The 17597-nt window shown below is 38.9% G+C and overlaps 1 protein-coding gene across 3 annotated transcripts in view; it reads right to left on the bottom strand.

Moving 5' to 3' along the window:
• MSRA (methionine sulfoxide reductase A) overlaps positions 1-7484 on the bottom strand; it is a 354068-nt gene extending 346584 nt beyond the window's left edge. Inside the window, exon 1 of one of the 3 annotated variants that reach the window (XM_081076540.1) lies at positions 5464-7484. In XM_081076540.1, the coding sequence (XP_080932666.1) occupies positions 5464-5599 (136 nt within the window). In that variant the 5' untranslated portion in view covers positions 5600-7484. Of the gene's footprint in view, positions 1-216; positions 365-5463 lie in introns of those variants that run through there. The other 2 variants (XM_081076544.1, XM_081076541.1) reach the window with 2 other exon arrangements.
• Positions 7485-17597: the final 10113 nt, after the last annotated feature.

The raw sequence follows: 17597 nt of genomic DNA, 5'->3' as shown, positions 1-17597 counted from the left end.
GATTCATAAAATAGTACATAATTATTTGCCCAGGAGAAAAAGAAGGATCACTTAAGTCAGAGAGAAAAGGAAGAAACGGAATTCAAATTGGGCAAGTTTTGAGGAAGGAGTATGATAAGGATCAATGGAAAGCACAGTATTTTACCTAAGCAGGCATCTAATAGACATTTCATGAATGGTTAAATGGAAAGATAGGAGTGGGGAATTCAGAATCACCTGAGCAACTCCAGAAGCAAAACACTGAAGCCCACATTAGCCAGAAAGTGGGGTTCTGTAGGGCCACAGTGGGAAGACAGGCTGAAGTAAGGGTCAGATCGTGGGAGGTATGGAGTACCCTTATTCCAAGGACTTCAGGGAAACACTGAGGGTTCTGAAACAGGGTAAAATAAAGAGTTTTAGACAGGATGTGAAGAGGAGAAATTATACTTCTGTGTTCTACAATTTAGAAATTAATCATACATTGGGGAAAATTTTTCTAAAAGGAAAATTGTTTTCTATCATTTTCTTTTAAAAGTCTATGTACATCAGTGAAAATAAAAGCAGCACACATAATGTCTTCTACACAATAGTGGAAGGAATTTGTCCCCAAAGATCTTTTCTTTGTGTAAGTGATGCCACCGCAATTTCTGCTTCAATAAAAATGAATATTTATGAAATGTAAAATGACTTGGGTTAACTTATTCCAATTCCACCCTCTAAATTTAGATTTTTAAATCATGCCAAAATGTAGATTTTGATTACAAAAGCAAGTTAGGGAGGAGAAAAAGAGCTACTTGACAAGAAAAAGAGAGCAAAATTTAAAAAAATTAAAAAAAAAAGAACTTGAAATAGGGATGACAAAAGATGATCGAAAGGTGGTCAATTAGACTAAAAACACAGAGAGAGATCATCTTCAAAGTGGAGCTATTTAATTCAACAAAGCAGTCACATTACAAGAATCAAAAGTTATTTTAGAAAAACCAAAAAGTAAAAAGTCTCCCACCCACCCTCAGCTCACTGCATACCTCTCTCGCCAGCTAATAGTTTCTCAGCCACCCTTTCAAAGTTTCTTTGTGCATACATATTATTTTCCTCCCTGTTCACACAAAAGTTAGCATGCTATAGAACACTATTCTGACCTTCCTTTTTTCACTTAACACTATATCTTGGCAATCGCTCCATACCCACTCATACAGATTTTCCATGTTCTTTCTACAGCTGCATATTCCATTGTGAGGACGAACCATAATTTATTTAACTAGCCCCTATTGATGGGCATTTGGGTTGTTTCCAATCTTTGGCTATTGCAAACAAAGCTGCAGTGAATAACCTGGTACAGTCATCATTTGGCACACGTGCAAGAGTTCTGTAGGATAAATTCCCAGAAATTGCATTCCTGGGTCAAAAGGTATATGCAATTAAATTTTTGATAGATATTGCCAAATTCCCTTCCCTAAGAGTTGAGCCAATTTATACTCTTGCCAGCAATGTACGAGAGTGCCTTTTTCCTTAAGGCAACAAAGTGTATCATCAAAGCTCTGGATTTTTGCCAGTCTGAAAAATGAAAAATGGTATTTGCATTCTCCTCATTATGAGTGAAGCTGAGTATCTTTTTATATGTTTAAGAGCCAATTGTACTTCCTTTTCTGGAAACTGTCTGCTCGTAACCTTTGCCTATTTTTCTAATGGATATTGGTGTTTTATTATTCATTTCTAGGAGTTTCTTATATATTAGGGAGACCAGTCCTTCACCTACGGCTTACAAATATATACCCCAGTTTGTCTTTTGAAATTGCTTGTAGTAATTTTGCCTGCAGAAGATTTTTATTTTGATGTGACCTAATTAATCAATCTTTTAAGTCTTCTGATTTTCAAGTCATGATTAAAAAAGCATTCCTCACAGTAAGATTATAAAGGAATTCTCCCTTTCTCATAATGAAATTGTTTCGTTTATTACATTTAACTAAAAGGAAAAACAATATAATAGTTAACATCACAAACCCTAGAGCCAAACATTCAGATCCACCACTTATTAGCTCTAAGACCTTAGATAAGTCACCTAACCTCTATGGGTCTCAGTTTCCACATTTACACATAGAGAGTAATAGTAGTAACTGTTTCATCAGGTCACTGTGAGGATTAAACGTATTAGTAAATATAAGGTAATTACTACAGTGCTTAGCATACAGTAAGCACTTAAAAGCGTGAGCTACTATCATCATAGATCTCTTTGAACTTATCTTGGTTTAGGATGGAAAGTACAAACCTGATTTTATTTTTCCATATGGCTACCCAGTTGTCCCATAACCATTTACTGAATATTCTCCCTTCTCCCCACTGATGTGAGATATCACCTTTATCATATAATACATTCCCACATATATTTAAGAATTTCTTATCTTTCTATTCTACTCCATGACCTATATATTCATGGACCAGTAAGTACCACACTGTTTAATAAATCGTAAACCTTATTTTACACTGTGTGCTAGCTGTCCCTCTTTGCTGTTTTTTTACAGTTACCATAACTATTCCTGTTTATTTTTCCATATGAATTTTTTAATTAGTGTGTCCAGTTCTAGAACAAAACAAAAATATCATTAGTATTTTTAAGGGGAACCACATTACCTTTATAAATTAACTTAGGGAGAAGTGATACATGTTTCCTCTTCAGTCATCTATCCAAGAACCTGGTATGTCTTGCCACTTGTTCAAGTTTTCTTTTGCGTCTTGCAGTAGTGTTTTAAAGTTTTCTTCACATAGGTCTTGCATATTTCTTGCCAAGTTTTATTCCCAAATTTTAACTTTTTTGGTTGCTATTAGAAATGGGGTGTTTTCTTCCATTATATTTTCTAACAAGTTGTTTACAAAGAGTAAAGCTATTGGCTTCTGTCTAGTAAGTATATACCCTATAAGACTGGGTATAAAATAATAATATAATATAATATAATGCCGGGTATAATATAACATAATACCAGGTATAAGATAATATAATATAACATAATACTGGTTCTTATATTAGTTTTTGCTCCAAAAGACACATTAGAGCTGATTGTCCGGCTAGGTCTTATTTTTGGGGAAACACGGTATATAATCTTACCACCTGTAAATAGTGTTAGTTTTACCTCCTCTTTTCCAATCTGTACATCTCTAATTGCCTTCTCCTATCTGGCTGCATTAGCTAACACCTACAAAACATGTTAAATAATAACCAGTCACCCAAAGTAGGCCTGGTCATGCTTTGATCCACTTTAGGCAGCCTTGGAAAAATTACACATTAAAAAAGTTTGAAGGTTTGAATCTTACCTTCTACTTCATGCAAAGCAGAAACCCACTAGGCCACAGTTTATAAAAGAATGGAAATTTTCTTAAGAACACAAAAATGGTAAGATTAAAGCTAAGCAAGAGTGGACCATCTCCACATTCTTTCTTGATTGGGACTTTAGTGGAACTCTCTAATGTTTCTTCATTAAGCACCATGTTGGCCTTTGGGCTGAAACAGGTGTATTTTATCAGGTTACGGAAGTAGCCACCTCTGAGTGTTATTATCAAGAATGGTTTTGCAATTTGGTCAAGTAACTTTTCAGCATCTAGAGAGTTATATCATTTTCCTTAGATCAATAAAATGATGAATTATATTAATATATTTCATGATATTGACCCTTCCTTGCATTCTGGGACTAAATCCCAGTGCTGGATTCTCTTTATTCATAGTTATTTTGCAGTTTGCAATAATATTCATACATAAGATTTTTTGTGTGTGTGCAATCTTTATCAATTTTGGTTTCAACGCTAAACTTACTTCTTGAAAACAATTCAACAACTCTTTCATTTTAAATAATATTGGAATTACCTGCTCTTTAAATGTTTAGTAGAAATCCCCTGTAAAACTGGATATCATGCTTTGGGAGGAGGCAACTCTTTAACAACTTTATTTCTTCTAGAAAACTCAATCTGTTTAGTTTTTGTTTTTTTTTTCATCTAGGAGGGTGTATCAAAGACCCTAGTGTGTAAAGAGGAAGTTCGGTACAAGCTGGGTAAGTTCAACATTGAGAAAGCATTTTAATATCCGTAAACCACTTTAATATTCATTTCTGAATCCTGGTTTGTAAAAGAGAATTTATTTCTAAGGTAAGCAAATGAAGTTTAGATAATTGGGTTAAATATAGAGAGTTAAGGATAACCTGGATTTTATTTTCCCCCAAAACTCATTCTGTGAATTTGAGTTAAAAATAAAATAAACTTTTAGGGCTGGTGATGAGTTGGAGGTGAAGTTATGGGAGACACAGGATGTAGGGCTGCTAATGTAGGTGAATAAAAAACGGGCCACATAGTTTCCCAACTGCCTCAAATCCAAACAAACTCTGCCTTTTCCAATCTCCTCCCGAGTACTGTACATGATATACATTCCCTCACTATGAACTCCTCTATATACGCAACAATTCTTTCGGAAGAAGAAAAATAGAATTCCTAGGAAATGTCAAATGCAGGATCTGTCTTGGCATTGAGCCATATGTAAAAGATTAATCATCACTTAATCCTCCAATAGCTCTAAGGTTGTGGTTTACAAACTATGGCGTGCACTAAAATCACCTGGAGGGCTTGTTTAAAAGAAATGAATGGGGCCACACTTTGAGAAACACTGCACCAAGGTCATCCTACGTAAAATACGGTCCTGGGGTTGGTGGACCTGCGCTCTCTGCAAAGCGCTAAGGGTCTATAACACCACTGGAGAAGGAAGCTTTTGAACTTTTTGCAGTCGTTTAACATTACTGGGCACCCAAGCACGGGATCCCTTTTCTAGCATTTCACTTTTATTGCATGTTCCAGAACTATTGGTAGGAGATGGGAAAATCACGTTTAAGTTTGGGAAGCCCCGCTCTAAAACAAGACACGGCCGCACGACTGATTTAAATGGGCAGGGAACACAGGGCCCGGGCAGCTCCTGCCAACTGGGGGAAACTGGCTGGTCCTGGAAGATCATGGACGTCTGAGTCTAAGTCCTGAATCCAGAACACTGGACTGAGATGCCATGTCAAAACGGCAGTTTTCATCGTTCTGGATCATTGCACGGCTTCCAGTGACAACACAACGCGGCACCATAGCTGCAAGCAGCCGGCATCGCCAGCAGCCGGTGCAAAACTGAAAGGAAAGGAGGCAGAGGACCCAGGAACGCGAGTGAGCAAGGGCGGAAATCAGGTCAGCGCTTTCCCTGCCCCAAGCGTGCAGCCGCCGGGGTACGTGCACCCCAGGTGAGTTACGCCAGCACACTAGATTCCGGCCCAGCGCTGGTAGTTTTCAGGGAGTGAGAAGCTAAACAAAGGAAGAGGAGGGACCCCTTCCCCCCCTCCCCTGCCGGCGACTCTCCGCGCCTGCGCAGACTCCAACCTACGCCGGGCGGAGGCCGAGCCACAGCTTCCCACCCGGCGCCAGCGCGCGTGCGCGGCCCCGACTGCCGTGCCCTCCGCTCGCCCGCATCCTTACCCGCCACGACGATCGCTTCCTTCCGGCCGGGCAGGGCCTCCTGGGCGCTGATGATCTTAGAAGTGGAGTCGCCCATTCTCGCGGCGGGGGAAAGGCTCTGGAAGAGCTGGCGAGCCCTCGTGGGGGCTGAGAACATGGGCGGGCCGGCGCGGAGGAGAGCCGAGCCGCCGCGGCGGGCCCGGCGGTCGATAGGCAGCTGGCGCCCGGCGTCGGGTCGGTTGCGCACTGAGCCGCCGCCGCCCCGGAATCGAACTTACCTACGGCTCCCTCCCCACGGGCTGTAACTGGGGGCGTGTTCTCGCCCTAAGGGAGGCCGTGGTTCTGGAGACATGAGCGAGCTTTTCTGGCTCGGCTCCAGCACAAAGTTGAAGCTGAGAATGAGTGTTTTGATGGCGGTACAAAGTACGAAAAGCATCAGGGGCCAAAACAAAAAACACGGACTGCCTCGTCTTTGATTTTTTTTAAGTTCGTACCCATGTCAGGACCTCCTTCGCGATTGTTCTGCGTGCCCAGTAAGATACAAGACGGCCTACCTGGCAAACAAGGAGGAAGTTGTCTTTTTCCAGCCTAACGATAATTTGTCAAAAAGGTTAGCACTGTATCCAAAATGAAACCTAAGCCCCATTTTCACAAATCCCAGAATGGGGAATATAATTCAATACAATGCCATCATACATGCACACACACATACAGACGTATAAATAATATATTGATAAACCCATTTTTAGGAGGGGGAAAATAGAGGCGCAGCGCACTAACACTACCACGGGCAGTTTCGGTGAATGTAAAGGTGCTGTTGGATCATTCTTGTTTCTCAAATCATGGGAGAGAACGTTTGTTGCTGTGACAAATTTTTAACCCAAAAAAATAAGGTGGGTGGAGCCAGATGGGTGACTTAGGCGTTCCATTTGTGAAAGTTTGGTTTTACGCAAATGTTCTGCCAATATAGATACATAGTGTCAGATGAGGAAAGGCCCTTCCGATTACGCCTACAGAGAAAGAGGCCTTTGACCCAGTCTCGTTTTAGGTTTAGTAGGTTTAGTTACCATTCGTTTTAGTGTGGTCTGGACTGTAATGTAAGGACAGGGGAATTAGTTGTACTACATTGTAGAATGTGACCACACATGTAGCATTAAACTTAAAGTGTTTGTTTTGTAACTTACATTTCCTCTGGGCAATTTGCCTCAGTTTTTACTTTGGATGTATTTGTTTTTACCATGAGATTATACAAAGTAGGCTCTACAGGTCTTTCCCAAAAAGTCTAGTGTCCCTTCTAGGCTTGTGAAGGCCTAATTACTGCTAAGCATTTGGAAAAATAAGATCATTCTTCTGTTAAATGCAGTACTATGTGGAGTTGTTTTTGTTGTTTAATTACTGCCTTTTGATACTGATTTGCTTCTATGTTTTGTGATTGATTGTATGAAGCTAAACATGTTAGAAATACTTGGCAACTAAACTGAATTTTTCATGTTAACAAGTATGTACTCGTATTAATGTTAAGTGAAAAAGCACTTAAAAGTATGGGGGATGTAAAGTATGTGTACTATGTAGTATGTAGTATATATGTGCTATGTAGTATGTGTAAAAATTCATATACCATATTTTGCCATATATAATGTGCAGGTTTTTGCCCGAATTTTTGTAATTATGTAATTATTTGTGATATAAAATTTCTTGTACTATAATGTTAAAAAATAAATGCTAAAATTCCTTTATAAAACAAAAATAGTACCTAAATGTAAACAAATAAAAATTTGAATTAAAAAATTAAAACGAAAGATTTTTTTCCCCTGAAAGTTTGGGCCATAAACATGGGTGCGCATTATACACGGCAAAATGCAGTACTTCCACTTGCACATCCACTGAAGACTAGAAAGATTTAAAAGGATGTTTGTAGTTTGTAGGGTAACCCTCTACTGATTTTCATTCTCTCTAAACTTCTTTTTTAAAATGTTCTACATTGTTAGTGTTCTCAAGTGTTCCGATGGCTGTTACTTTTATTTTTAAAAAAATAAACATTTTTAAGCAAAAATAACTGAATTAATTTCAAAGCTTGTTTTCATAAAAGGGAGTAGTTTTTTTCATTTACCAGAATAGTTACAAGAAAAGTTACATTGAGTTTTGTTTGTCTGTTGAAGAGAGAATTAAATATTTCTGCCTCCGATGATACCATGTTCACCACTAGAAGTTCCTTTTCTTCAGACCCTTCTAATCCCTTTTGAGCTTCTCCACACTGAGAGCGCCCCTTTTTTGTCCCCATGGGGCATACACCCCTTTGATTTGTTATTTTTGTGATTATGCTCTAGTTTTCCAACAAATTCTAACAATGTATGTTCTTCAGGATGCAGTCTAAGCATCGTCTTTGGTATAACAAAGACCCAAAACACAGCAGTTTAAACAAAATAAACATTCATTTCTCTCTTATCTAACAATCTAGAAATAGGTAGTTCAGTGCTGAGCAGGACCATGTCTTTTCTTCCGTAATATCTCATACTGGATTGGCTCACATTAACTTTTCAGTGGTTACGCATTTGGTTTAATTGGTCCAAAACCCTGACTTAGATTAGCAAAAGTTACTTTTCCATTTGTTCAAGGCTCTACTTGCCCCTTGGAGACAAGAATACTTAATACCGTATTCCAAAATTAAGCCTAGGTTTTAGTTGGATTACAGATTAAGTTGCTTTAAGAGAGACCCAAGTTTACTGAATCTGAAACAAGACCGTTTTGTTTCATTCGCTCATATATCGGTCCAGAGGTAGATAGTCCAGGACTGGTAAGGCAACACTGCTAGACTCATACCATGACCTCCGTCCCAGAACCTGCCATCCCATCACCTCTGTATCTTAGCCCAGCAAAAAGGCAGAAAGGGAAGAGGTACATATCTCAGTATTTCCCTAAGGGTGTGTCCCAGAGGGAGCTTACGTTATTTCTACTCGTTCCAGTGACCTGATTAGAGACAGAACCCCATCTAGCTGTTGAGAAGGTGAGAGATGAAGTTCTCTAGCAGGGCAACCACAGAGCCTGCTAATACTTGGCAGTCCTAGGAACAAAGGAACAAGGTGAGAATATACTCTGGTGGACAACTCTGTCACAGTCCACTTCTGGCCACCCACGTGTACCCTTTTTCTGACACATAGGACACACCCTCCTCCAAAAGGAAAAAAGCCAGAGTTCCAAGCAGTTCAAAGTGCATGATCTAAAGATGACGTGCAGTCTTGTATAAGTCTGGATGTAACTCTGCATGATCCAGTGACCTAGAAACTAAAACCTGAGGTATCTATTCCCTTTTCCCATGCCCTTCCCCACACACCTAGTGTACAATGGTGAAGTAGGAATTTGGAAACCAATTTGGAAAAAGAACGGGGGAAGAAGAGTAGTCATGGTTCACAGTCTAACCAAATGTTGCAAAAGGGAATGTTCAAAGAATGCCTAGGTGATGGAGTAAATTCTTGGTGAGACCCCAGTTCTGCTCTCTAGAAAGAACTCCCTTGTTTGTTGCATCTGAAGGTACTGGCTTTACGCACTGGGAGTCTCTTAACCATGATCCTCTTTGATTCCATCTGAAGGGTATATGGAAGAGTATGCCCTCCTAGGAGGTTGCATGTCATTTTGTGCCTAGTTTCTTACTGGTGCAGTTTTGAGGGACTGGGGGTTACTTCAGAGTCAAATAGACACAGGCATTTGCAAGCTAGGCTTGTAGCTTCTCTGTCAATTCAATTTTAAAAGCTACTGAATAGATCTCTGGCCTGTCTGTTCCATTTACAATTCCTTCTACAAATAATCACAGCTAGAGATCTCAACTAGCCATATTTCTTCTGCCTAACTTCACTTCATTTTTATTTACTAAGCTCTATGTTTGTCGTACCTATCTTGTATCTATTAACCTAATGGCAGTGCCCTTGCAGCCAGCAAAAACAGCAGTTTTGGTTGAGAAGGCAGTCCCCTTAATATGATCTTCACTGCATGTCATCTGGCAGACAACACTTTGCTAATAGCCCTTGAGAAGGGCTTTGGGTCACAGTTTTATCTTCTGCTATTGGGAGTATAATAGCTTTTGGTTTTATCAAAACTAGGAGGCCCTAAATAACCACTCTCAATCAATTTGTATTGTAGACAGCAGACAGAGAACTTCAATCTTAGCAGAGCTTTATTTTCTTCCATCTCTGTTAACAAAATGGCTAGCTTTTACCTGAGTTCATCTTTCTCAAAGGACTTTACTAAAGAAGACAGGCAACATCTAATATTCTGTCATTGGTCAGAGAATCATCTCTCTGATCATTTCCCTACAGCTACAGGTTCAATGAGCATGTGGTCTGCCTTTCAAGGAATTAGGTTGACAATTTTATCAGATGTTTTGTGGCGGCATAAAAAGAATCGCCAGTTTTCCAGCCGGCAATATCTGTGTCCTTGTTGTCTGCTGGCTGCCAGTGAAACCGATGCCATGTAGTTTAGGTTAATACTATGGAGTCTACAGAAAAGCTACTAGAACTATGTTGGTTTCACAACACTGATCTACATACAAAAATCAATTGTATTTCACAAGCCTACCTCAAAAAACAAGAAAAATCTCAAACAAATGGAGCCTAAAGTTAGTGAAAGTAAGGAAATAATAAAGATCAGAACAGAAATAAATAAAATAGAAGCCAAAAACACAATTAAAAAGAAAGCTGGTTTTTTGAAAACATAAACAAAATATACAAACCTTTAGCTAGACTAACCAAGAAAAAAGAGGAAGGGCTCAAAAATAAAGTCAGAAATGAAAGAGGAGATACTACATCTGATACCACAGAAACACAGAAGATCATAAGAGAATACTACAATTATATGCCAACAAATTGGACAACGTAGGAGAAATAGATAAATTCTTACGAATGTACAGTCTTCCAAGATGGAATAATGAAGAAACAGAAAACATGAGTAAACAGATTACTAGTAAGGATATTGAATAGTTAATCACAAATCTTGCAACAAACAAAAGTCCAGGACCAGACAGCTTCCCTGGTGAATTCTTCTTAACATTCAAAGAAGATTAAATACCAATCCTTCTCAAACTCTTCCAAAAAGTTGAAGAGAAAGGAACGCTACCAAACGCATTTTACAAGGCCAACATTACCCTGATACCAAAACCAGACAAGGACACCACAAAAAAAGAAAATTCCAGGCCAATATCCTTGATGTACATAGAAACCAAAGTATGGAGGACTGGCCTTAAAATAAATCATAGACCAGAATGGTCAAAGGACACGACTTAAGAGATGAGAGAGAAGGTCAAAATCCTTATCTCATTCTCCCACTCAGAGATGAACTTGGTGATGGAATCTTAGAAACATCCCTATGGACTCGAGAAAAATCTGAAGATTTGGGAGCTAGTGCTTCACTTCCTGTGGTATACCCTAAGGCAGTGACCCACCGGTGCATGAAGAAATCAGTCTAGTGGATTGGATCAACATGTTTTTTAAAAGACTTTAGAGTAGAGTAGAATAGAGTAGAAGATACCAGAGTACATCTGCAAGTAGGATAAACATACTTTGGGGAAATTTTTGTTTCTTTTACTCACGTGTGTGTACTTTTATTTACTATGTCTAGACATAAAATGTATTTCTTAGTGTAGCTTCTGGTCAAAAAAAAGTTTGAAGGCCATAGTCAGAGAGACTATAAACCTTTCAGAAAACAACTGCATTTGTCAGTGCATGCAATGTGGGGGATGTGTGTATGCAGAGGAGGAACAGCGGCTGAGAGCGTGGCAAAGGCTAGTGGACCTGAGGGCTGCCTCACAGAATCCTCCCCAGTCTTGTCGACTGTGAAGAAAGCAGGGGAGCATTGCCCGGCCTCCCAAGGGGGCTGCATGTATAGAAGGACTGAGAGAACCAATGACCCCAGCTAAGCCTGGACTTGGAACAAGGAGACCCAAGGACTGAGCTCTTGTGACGGGATACCACAGAGTCCCCAGTCAGCAGCAGCAGGGGCCACCATGATGCCCAAATGATGGAGAGGGAGCACCTGTGTCATAGCTGTGTGGGAGCTCTGTGTCCAGGAGTCTAAGCCTCACCAAAGCAGATTCACTGAGGACAGAGGCCGAGACTGAAACACACCTCAGTGGAAGGCCACGAGGCAAGGAGGACACAGAAGCTCTCCCAGTATCCAGAGGCCATCTTGAAAATAAAGACAGGAGTAGGGAAGACCCTGAAGAGAATCTCAAAAGACTAAGCAGTTACCCAAATAAGCTATTTAATACTGAAAGCCACCAAAAAAGCCACGTTTATTTGACAAAATCAAATGTTTTCTTCCATCACGAGGAATGATGACAGCAAGATGAGATCAGTTATAGAAAATAGGGCAATTAACATTTTCATACGTCAGAGTCATGTTCTTTACATTTTGGCCTCATTACATGTGGTCTATCCACACATATAGAGGGGTATTTACGCCAGCTAGAAGTTCAGGGACGCTACCTACTTCCTAGGATAGTCTGTAAACAAATGAAATAACATATGGTACCAATCTGTAACACAATGGCAAAATTAGAGAAAAGATAATGTAATATGTTTTACATAGTGTTAACATATATTCAATTTAGCATTATTGAATATATCATTTGAATATATCCTTATAGCCTTTATTCTAAAATAATAGACTTCTGACTGCTCTAATGCCAAAATGTCCTTCCTTCTCATATGTGGTGATAACAGATAGCACGTTCTCCTGAGCCCCTTCTTTGGCAAAATCGAAAATGGACAACTTATGCTGGCTCCCAAAATATTCGGTCAGATTCTGCTGGCCCTTGAGATGCAAGTGTGGAACTCATGGAGGTAATGTGTGTGATAGCCCCTGGCACAGAATAGGCATTCCATCAATAGAAGTTCCCTTTCTCCCTCACACAGCTATTACCACCCCTGTTTTCACGGAGATCAGCCCTTAACAAGTAGCTTTTGTTCTTTTTCGCACAGGCTTTAGCTTGTTCTCCTTCTCAGCTTTCCTAATCACACATTGTTCCAAGCCACCTCTCCCCCAGACAGACTAGCAAAGGTGAAAGACATGACTTGAGAAATGAGAGAAAGCCAAATGTCCTCTTCCCTCTTCCCACCCTTGGATGAACCTGGGGATGGGATCTTAGACACACCTACACAGACTGGGGAAGAATCTAAGATTTGGGAACTAGTGCTCAGCAAAAAAGACAGTAAGAAGAGGTGTTTCTCCAGAAGAATTTATAAAATTTCTAAGCTCCATCGTAATAGTAAAGTGTATACATTACTGATAAAATGATCCTAATGACCTACTGAAATCTTTCTATAAACCTCAGTGCCAAGTTATGTTGTCAATTAATTTTCTCTCATAAAATCATGTATGTGCCAGGGTTACTAAAACAAACAAACAACAACAACAACAAAAACCACTAAGGCAGAAAAACATACTCTCTGAAAAGTCAGATAACACACAACCCTTTAATTTAGCAAGAATTGGGAAATCAACCCTGCCTGACTTCTCCATTCTTCTTTCCCCTGCTAGGAAAAATACAGAACAGATCTACGAGGAAAGGGTGTTAGCATTTCCCCAAGGGAAAAGTGCCACTAGTCCCTTTAGCTTTAAGGAGAGAGATAGTGGAGGCCTCCCCATGGGGCAAACCATTCTAGACTCTGATGCATCTCTCCACCTCCATCAGCCTTTCACCTACATACACTGGAGAGGTTTGGCCACTCCTTAGTAAACTCTGGGGGAACAGTTAGATCCCAACTGTTTGAAGATCACTTTTAACCATGGGGAACTTGATGCCTCTTTGTCCTAAGCTTTGGGTCCTTTCTGCCAACTCCAGGGGGACAGGGCGAACGCCCTCAACATCCAGTTACATATCTGTCATATTTACAGTCCTGGAAAAAGAATAAACTAAAATAATTCACACGCCAATAGTGTTTTTCTGTCTGTGATATAACTGGGCAATTTTTATTTTTCCTTTACACTATTCCATTTTAAAATTTTCTAGAGTGTACATGAAACCCTTTTGTAATCAGAAAGTGAACAGTTTAACAAAAAAACGATTAGTGCAAAGATGAATGGCACATTGATTAAAAAAGAAAAACTAAGTAAAGTATCTTAACCAATTGTTTTCTTCTCAAACACTGGGTTACCTCATTGACTTAGATTTTTATCTCCCTTGGTTTATTTATATATAGCTTGAACAGAAAGATCAAAGGTCTGCTTTAAGAAAGAAAGAAAATGTCCTTTTGGCATCTTCAGAAGAATTTAGTGCTTTTAAAAATTAATTGTCCAATTTTAGGTTACGTTTGAAAAGGGGCTGGTTCCTTATTTATTGGGTTTCTTTCATTAAATTCTCATTAGCAAATAAATATTCTTAAATGGCTAACCAATAACTATAAGATGTGTTATGCCCTCAGAAATCTCTGCTGAATTCCTTTAGACCTACTTCAACGTTTGTTCAAAAGTTTTAAAATGATCTGATAACTGCCTATTTCTGAAGGCCCTTTTAATATGTATTTTTTAAACAGACATTTTAACAATTATATTTGAATATTTATTTAGTATATATATAACACATATATTTAAAAGTAGGCATTGCAGATTGACATGATTTTCAGTAGTCTAGAAAGGTTAGCAAAGTTTACTGTCTTAATATTAGCATAAATAGAAATTAGAATCTCAGATTCATGACTCTTTTAGCTATACTTCCTACCCCATAGTATGTTTGTCAAATAAACAAATGAAATTATCTTTAGCGAGGTTTATATTTAATTCTTTACATTCCAAAATTATAAATAAACATATGCTTGTTCCAAAATCTTCTCACAGTACAGAGCATCTAAGGATAAAAAAGGACCACTTGAATATATTCTACCAATGGTGTATATCCTCTCAGATATTTTTATATATAGGTTTATTTTTAAATTGCCTCACAAAAATGTTTTAACCTAATCTACCAATTTCAACTCTGGATTTCTTATACAAATACCGTATAAAATACATTTTGATTTATAAATACTATAGTCATTTAGAGTTTTGCTTTGTTTTGTTTCGGTTTGTTACCTATTCTGCCTGCAGATAATATGCAAAAATTTTCTAGGTCACACTTATTTTACCACCAGCATTTCTCCTTGAAACAGTAAGCAGCACTAGTACACACAAAGAGAAAAAGACATCCATCTTTGCTTCTAGTCTATCGGGCATTTTCCATGTTTAGTAAGCTGCGCTTCACCTGGCATATGCTTCAGTAATCCTCTCATATGGTTTAATTGGGACTTAGGCACTCAATAAATATTTGTGGAATTGAATTGAATTTCACTAATTATTCTGTAATTATTAAAGCATGTAGACACTGGAAGGATGATACACAGTTCAGTTTTTCACTTTGAAGTTTGCAAAACCTCTACAAACCCATTCCTGAAATCAGGTAATACTGGTAAGTGGGTCTTTGTTGATTATTTGCAGTTCCCTACAGAGGACCTTTGCTCTCCCTCCAATCATCATTTTTTTTTTTTTTTTTTGGTCCCAGATTTCTAAGCTGAAATCGCGATTAGAAATAAATTCATTTCCTTAAGCCATCTGGTGGCTTTCACATGCAACTACAACATCAACTAATGGCCAAACAAAATTATCCTGCATGCCTCAACACACACAAGGACTGTCATTTTCTTCCTGTGTCTCTTACAAGATGTGTTACGGTGAAGTGATAACCTAAATAATGTGTAGATGTTAAAAATCCAAGAGAAATCATGATTCTAACCTCAGTGCCACTTCAATATCAAGAGCCATATAGTAAAGGTAATGGAGTAAGAGAAACTATATTATTGTATAATAATTATAGACTAAGACAAGCTTTATTGAGCACCTACTACATGCTAAGCAGTGTTCTTAAGCTATAAAAACCAAAGCAAAAGGCCCATCTCCTCAGGGAACACAGGCAAAGCGATATGTGAACACAAAAGGGTAAGTATTATAATGGACGTGCTGAGGTGGAAATGGGAAAAACCTGGACTGTGGCTCCTTCAGCTCACACTGAACACCAGAAATATGCAAAATACCAGAAAAGAAAAGAAAAATTTTTTTGCAATCAGCTCAAAACAATGGTTAACAAAACAATGGAGTTGTAAGTGAACTGTGTATGTTTGCATCCTACCTTCTGCAGAAGCCAACAATATCCATATCTTTGTGTAATCCATCACCCTTCAAGCTGTGTTACCCCAAGCTGAATCATAGCAGGGGACCCAGGGACCTCAGGGTCAGTAGATAAACTCCCAGGTGCCCATCTAACTTAGCCAAACAGCACCTCCATCTCCCGGTTTTGGAGTAAGCAGGGCAGCAAAGAGGAGGCAGGGTCTGCTTGCCAGGCTGCAAGTGTGTGCGCTGTAGCTCTATCTCATTACCCCTGAACAACAATGTGTTATTGGAGCACATTCTGCCTTGGAAGGTCAGAGAACATTCCTGAGAGGCTGTAAAGTTTAGGCTCAATGTGGGAGAGTGGATAAGAATTCACCAGATAGATACAAGGGGCAAGGAAATCCATTCCACTTGATGGGCATGGACAGCAGTGCAATGTATAAAAACACAAGGCTTATTTGGTGACCTGCAGGCAATTCGGTATGGCCACAAAGGATGTTGTGAACAGGGAAATCTGAAGCCTGGGAAGTAAGCAAGGTGTCGCATGGCTTACTCAGATGGGCCTTTTGCCCCACTGATAATGGGGTCACTGAACGATTCTACACAGGGCAAAGATACAATCATTTGCATTTTAGGGATACCATCCTGGAAACGAGATTGGTATTAGGTTGAAAGGACACATGACAAGGCCAGTTACGTGGCTTAGTATATTCCAGGCAAGACCTTATGAGGGTTTCCAGGTGAAGTTAGTGGCAATAAAGACGGAGATGTAAGGATGGATTTGAGAACTATTTGGCAGGTAGAATACACAGGTCTTTGTGACCTGGATATAAAAGATTAGATAATAGAGGAGATTAGGATGATTTCCACATTTCTGGCTTATAGACTAATGTTCCGTCGGTGCAGAATGTACAAGTCTGAAACACGATGAGACATTAGAGCTGGAAATATCAATTTGTAACTGATCAGCATCAATGTTCTGGGAAAGGATTAGCTTATTCCTCACCAAGATATTACAATATCCACACTCAAAAGAGATGTGTTGAATAAACATTATATGAATGAAATATACATTCTTATGTACATGCGAATGTACAGATCGGTCAGGCTGCATAGAGAGAATCCAGCCGAGCATTTTTTGCAGACCAGTGTCTGGAACTGAATTAAGGTAGGTGGGTGGGAAACTCAGAGGGAGGTGAAGATCTGGTTTCATGAAGATATTACAGATAGTTCTAAAAATAAATGTTTCTACCAAGTGTGTGAGTAGCTGCATTCATATCCTATAACTGAAGTCATTTTTGTCCAGGGCAAGTTGTTACTCCTTATCATCAGCCTTGATTGGACCCAACCAAAAGTATAGGATGGAAAGTGAGAAGGGATGAGGGGCCTGCAGTACTGTGAAAAATATATCTCTGTCTTTTCCCAGCTCCCTCAGACTGGGTGGAAATTCCAATCAAGGTCACTCTGGAGAAATATAAACATTATTTATCTACTGGGACTTTAAATTTTAAAAAAGCTGCTTAATTTTTTAGGGGGAGGAATTGTTTCTCCTTCCATCAATAAGTCAATTTTTTTCCCATCTCATCTTCCACCCTATTATGTTTTAGAAGAAATTCATTTCAGTTATTATAAAAATGAGACGCTAGAAATGATGAAAAATGCTTATTGGACTCAGTTCTAGTGATTCACTAAGTCTGTCTTTTAATCTAAGTATCAATAATACACTTATTTTTCTGTCATTTAAATACTCTCAGGACCTATCTGCTCTTGGAACCAACTGAAACATCCTACCATTGTAAGGAATGCGCTAATGGAAACAGACTCAGCCCCTTTTATTACTATTAAAAGCTCCATGTCATTTTCAGGCAATCAGTAGGGATATCTTAAAGGAAAGTATGACATCCACACAAGGGTAATATTGGGATGAATTTGACTCTTGTAGTAAAAAACCTCAGCCCAATCAGAATAGGTTCAAAATGTTCAAAGGTAAAACATATATACCCATTTCACTACATTTCTACATTTAT

This window comes from Rhinolophus hipposideros (assembly GCF_964194185.1).
Source record: "Rhinolophus hipposideros genome assembly, chromosome: 16".
Taxonomy (NCBI): Eukaryota; Metazoa; Chordata; class Mammalia; order Chiroptera; family Rhinolophidae; genus Rhinolophus; species Rhinolophus hipposideros.
Note: the sequence above shows the minus strand (reverse complement) of the source record. Positions and strands in the feature narration are given on the sequence as shown.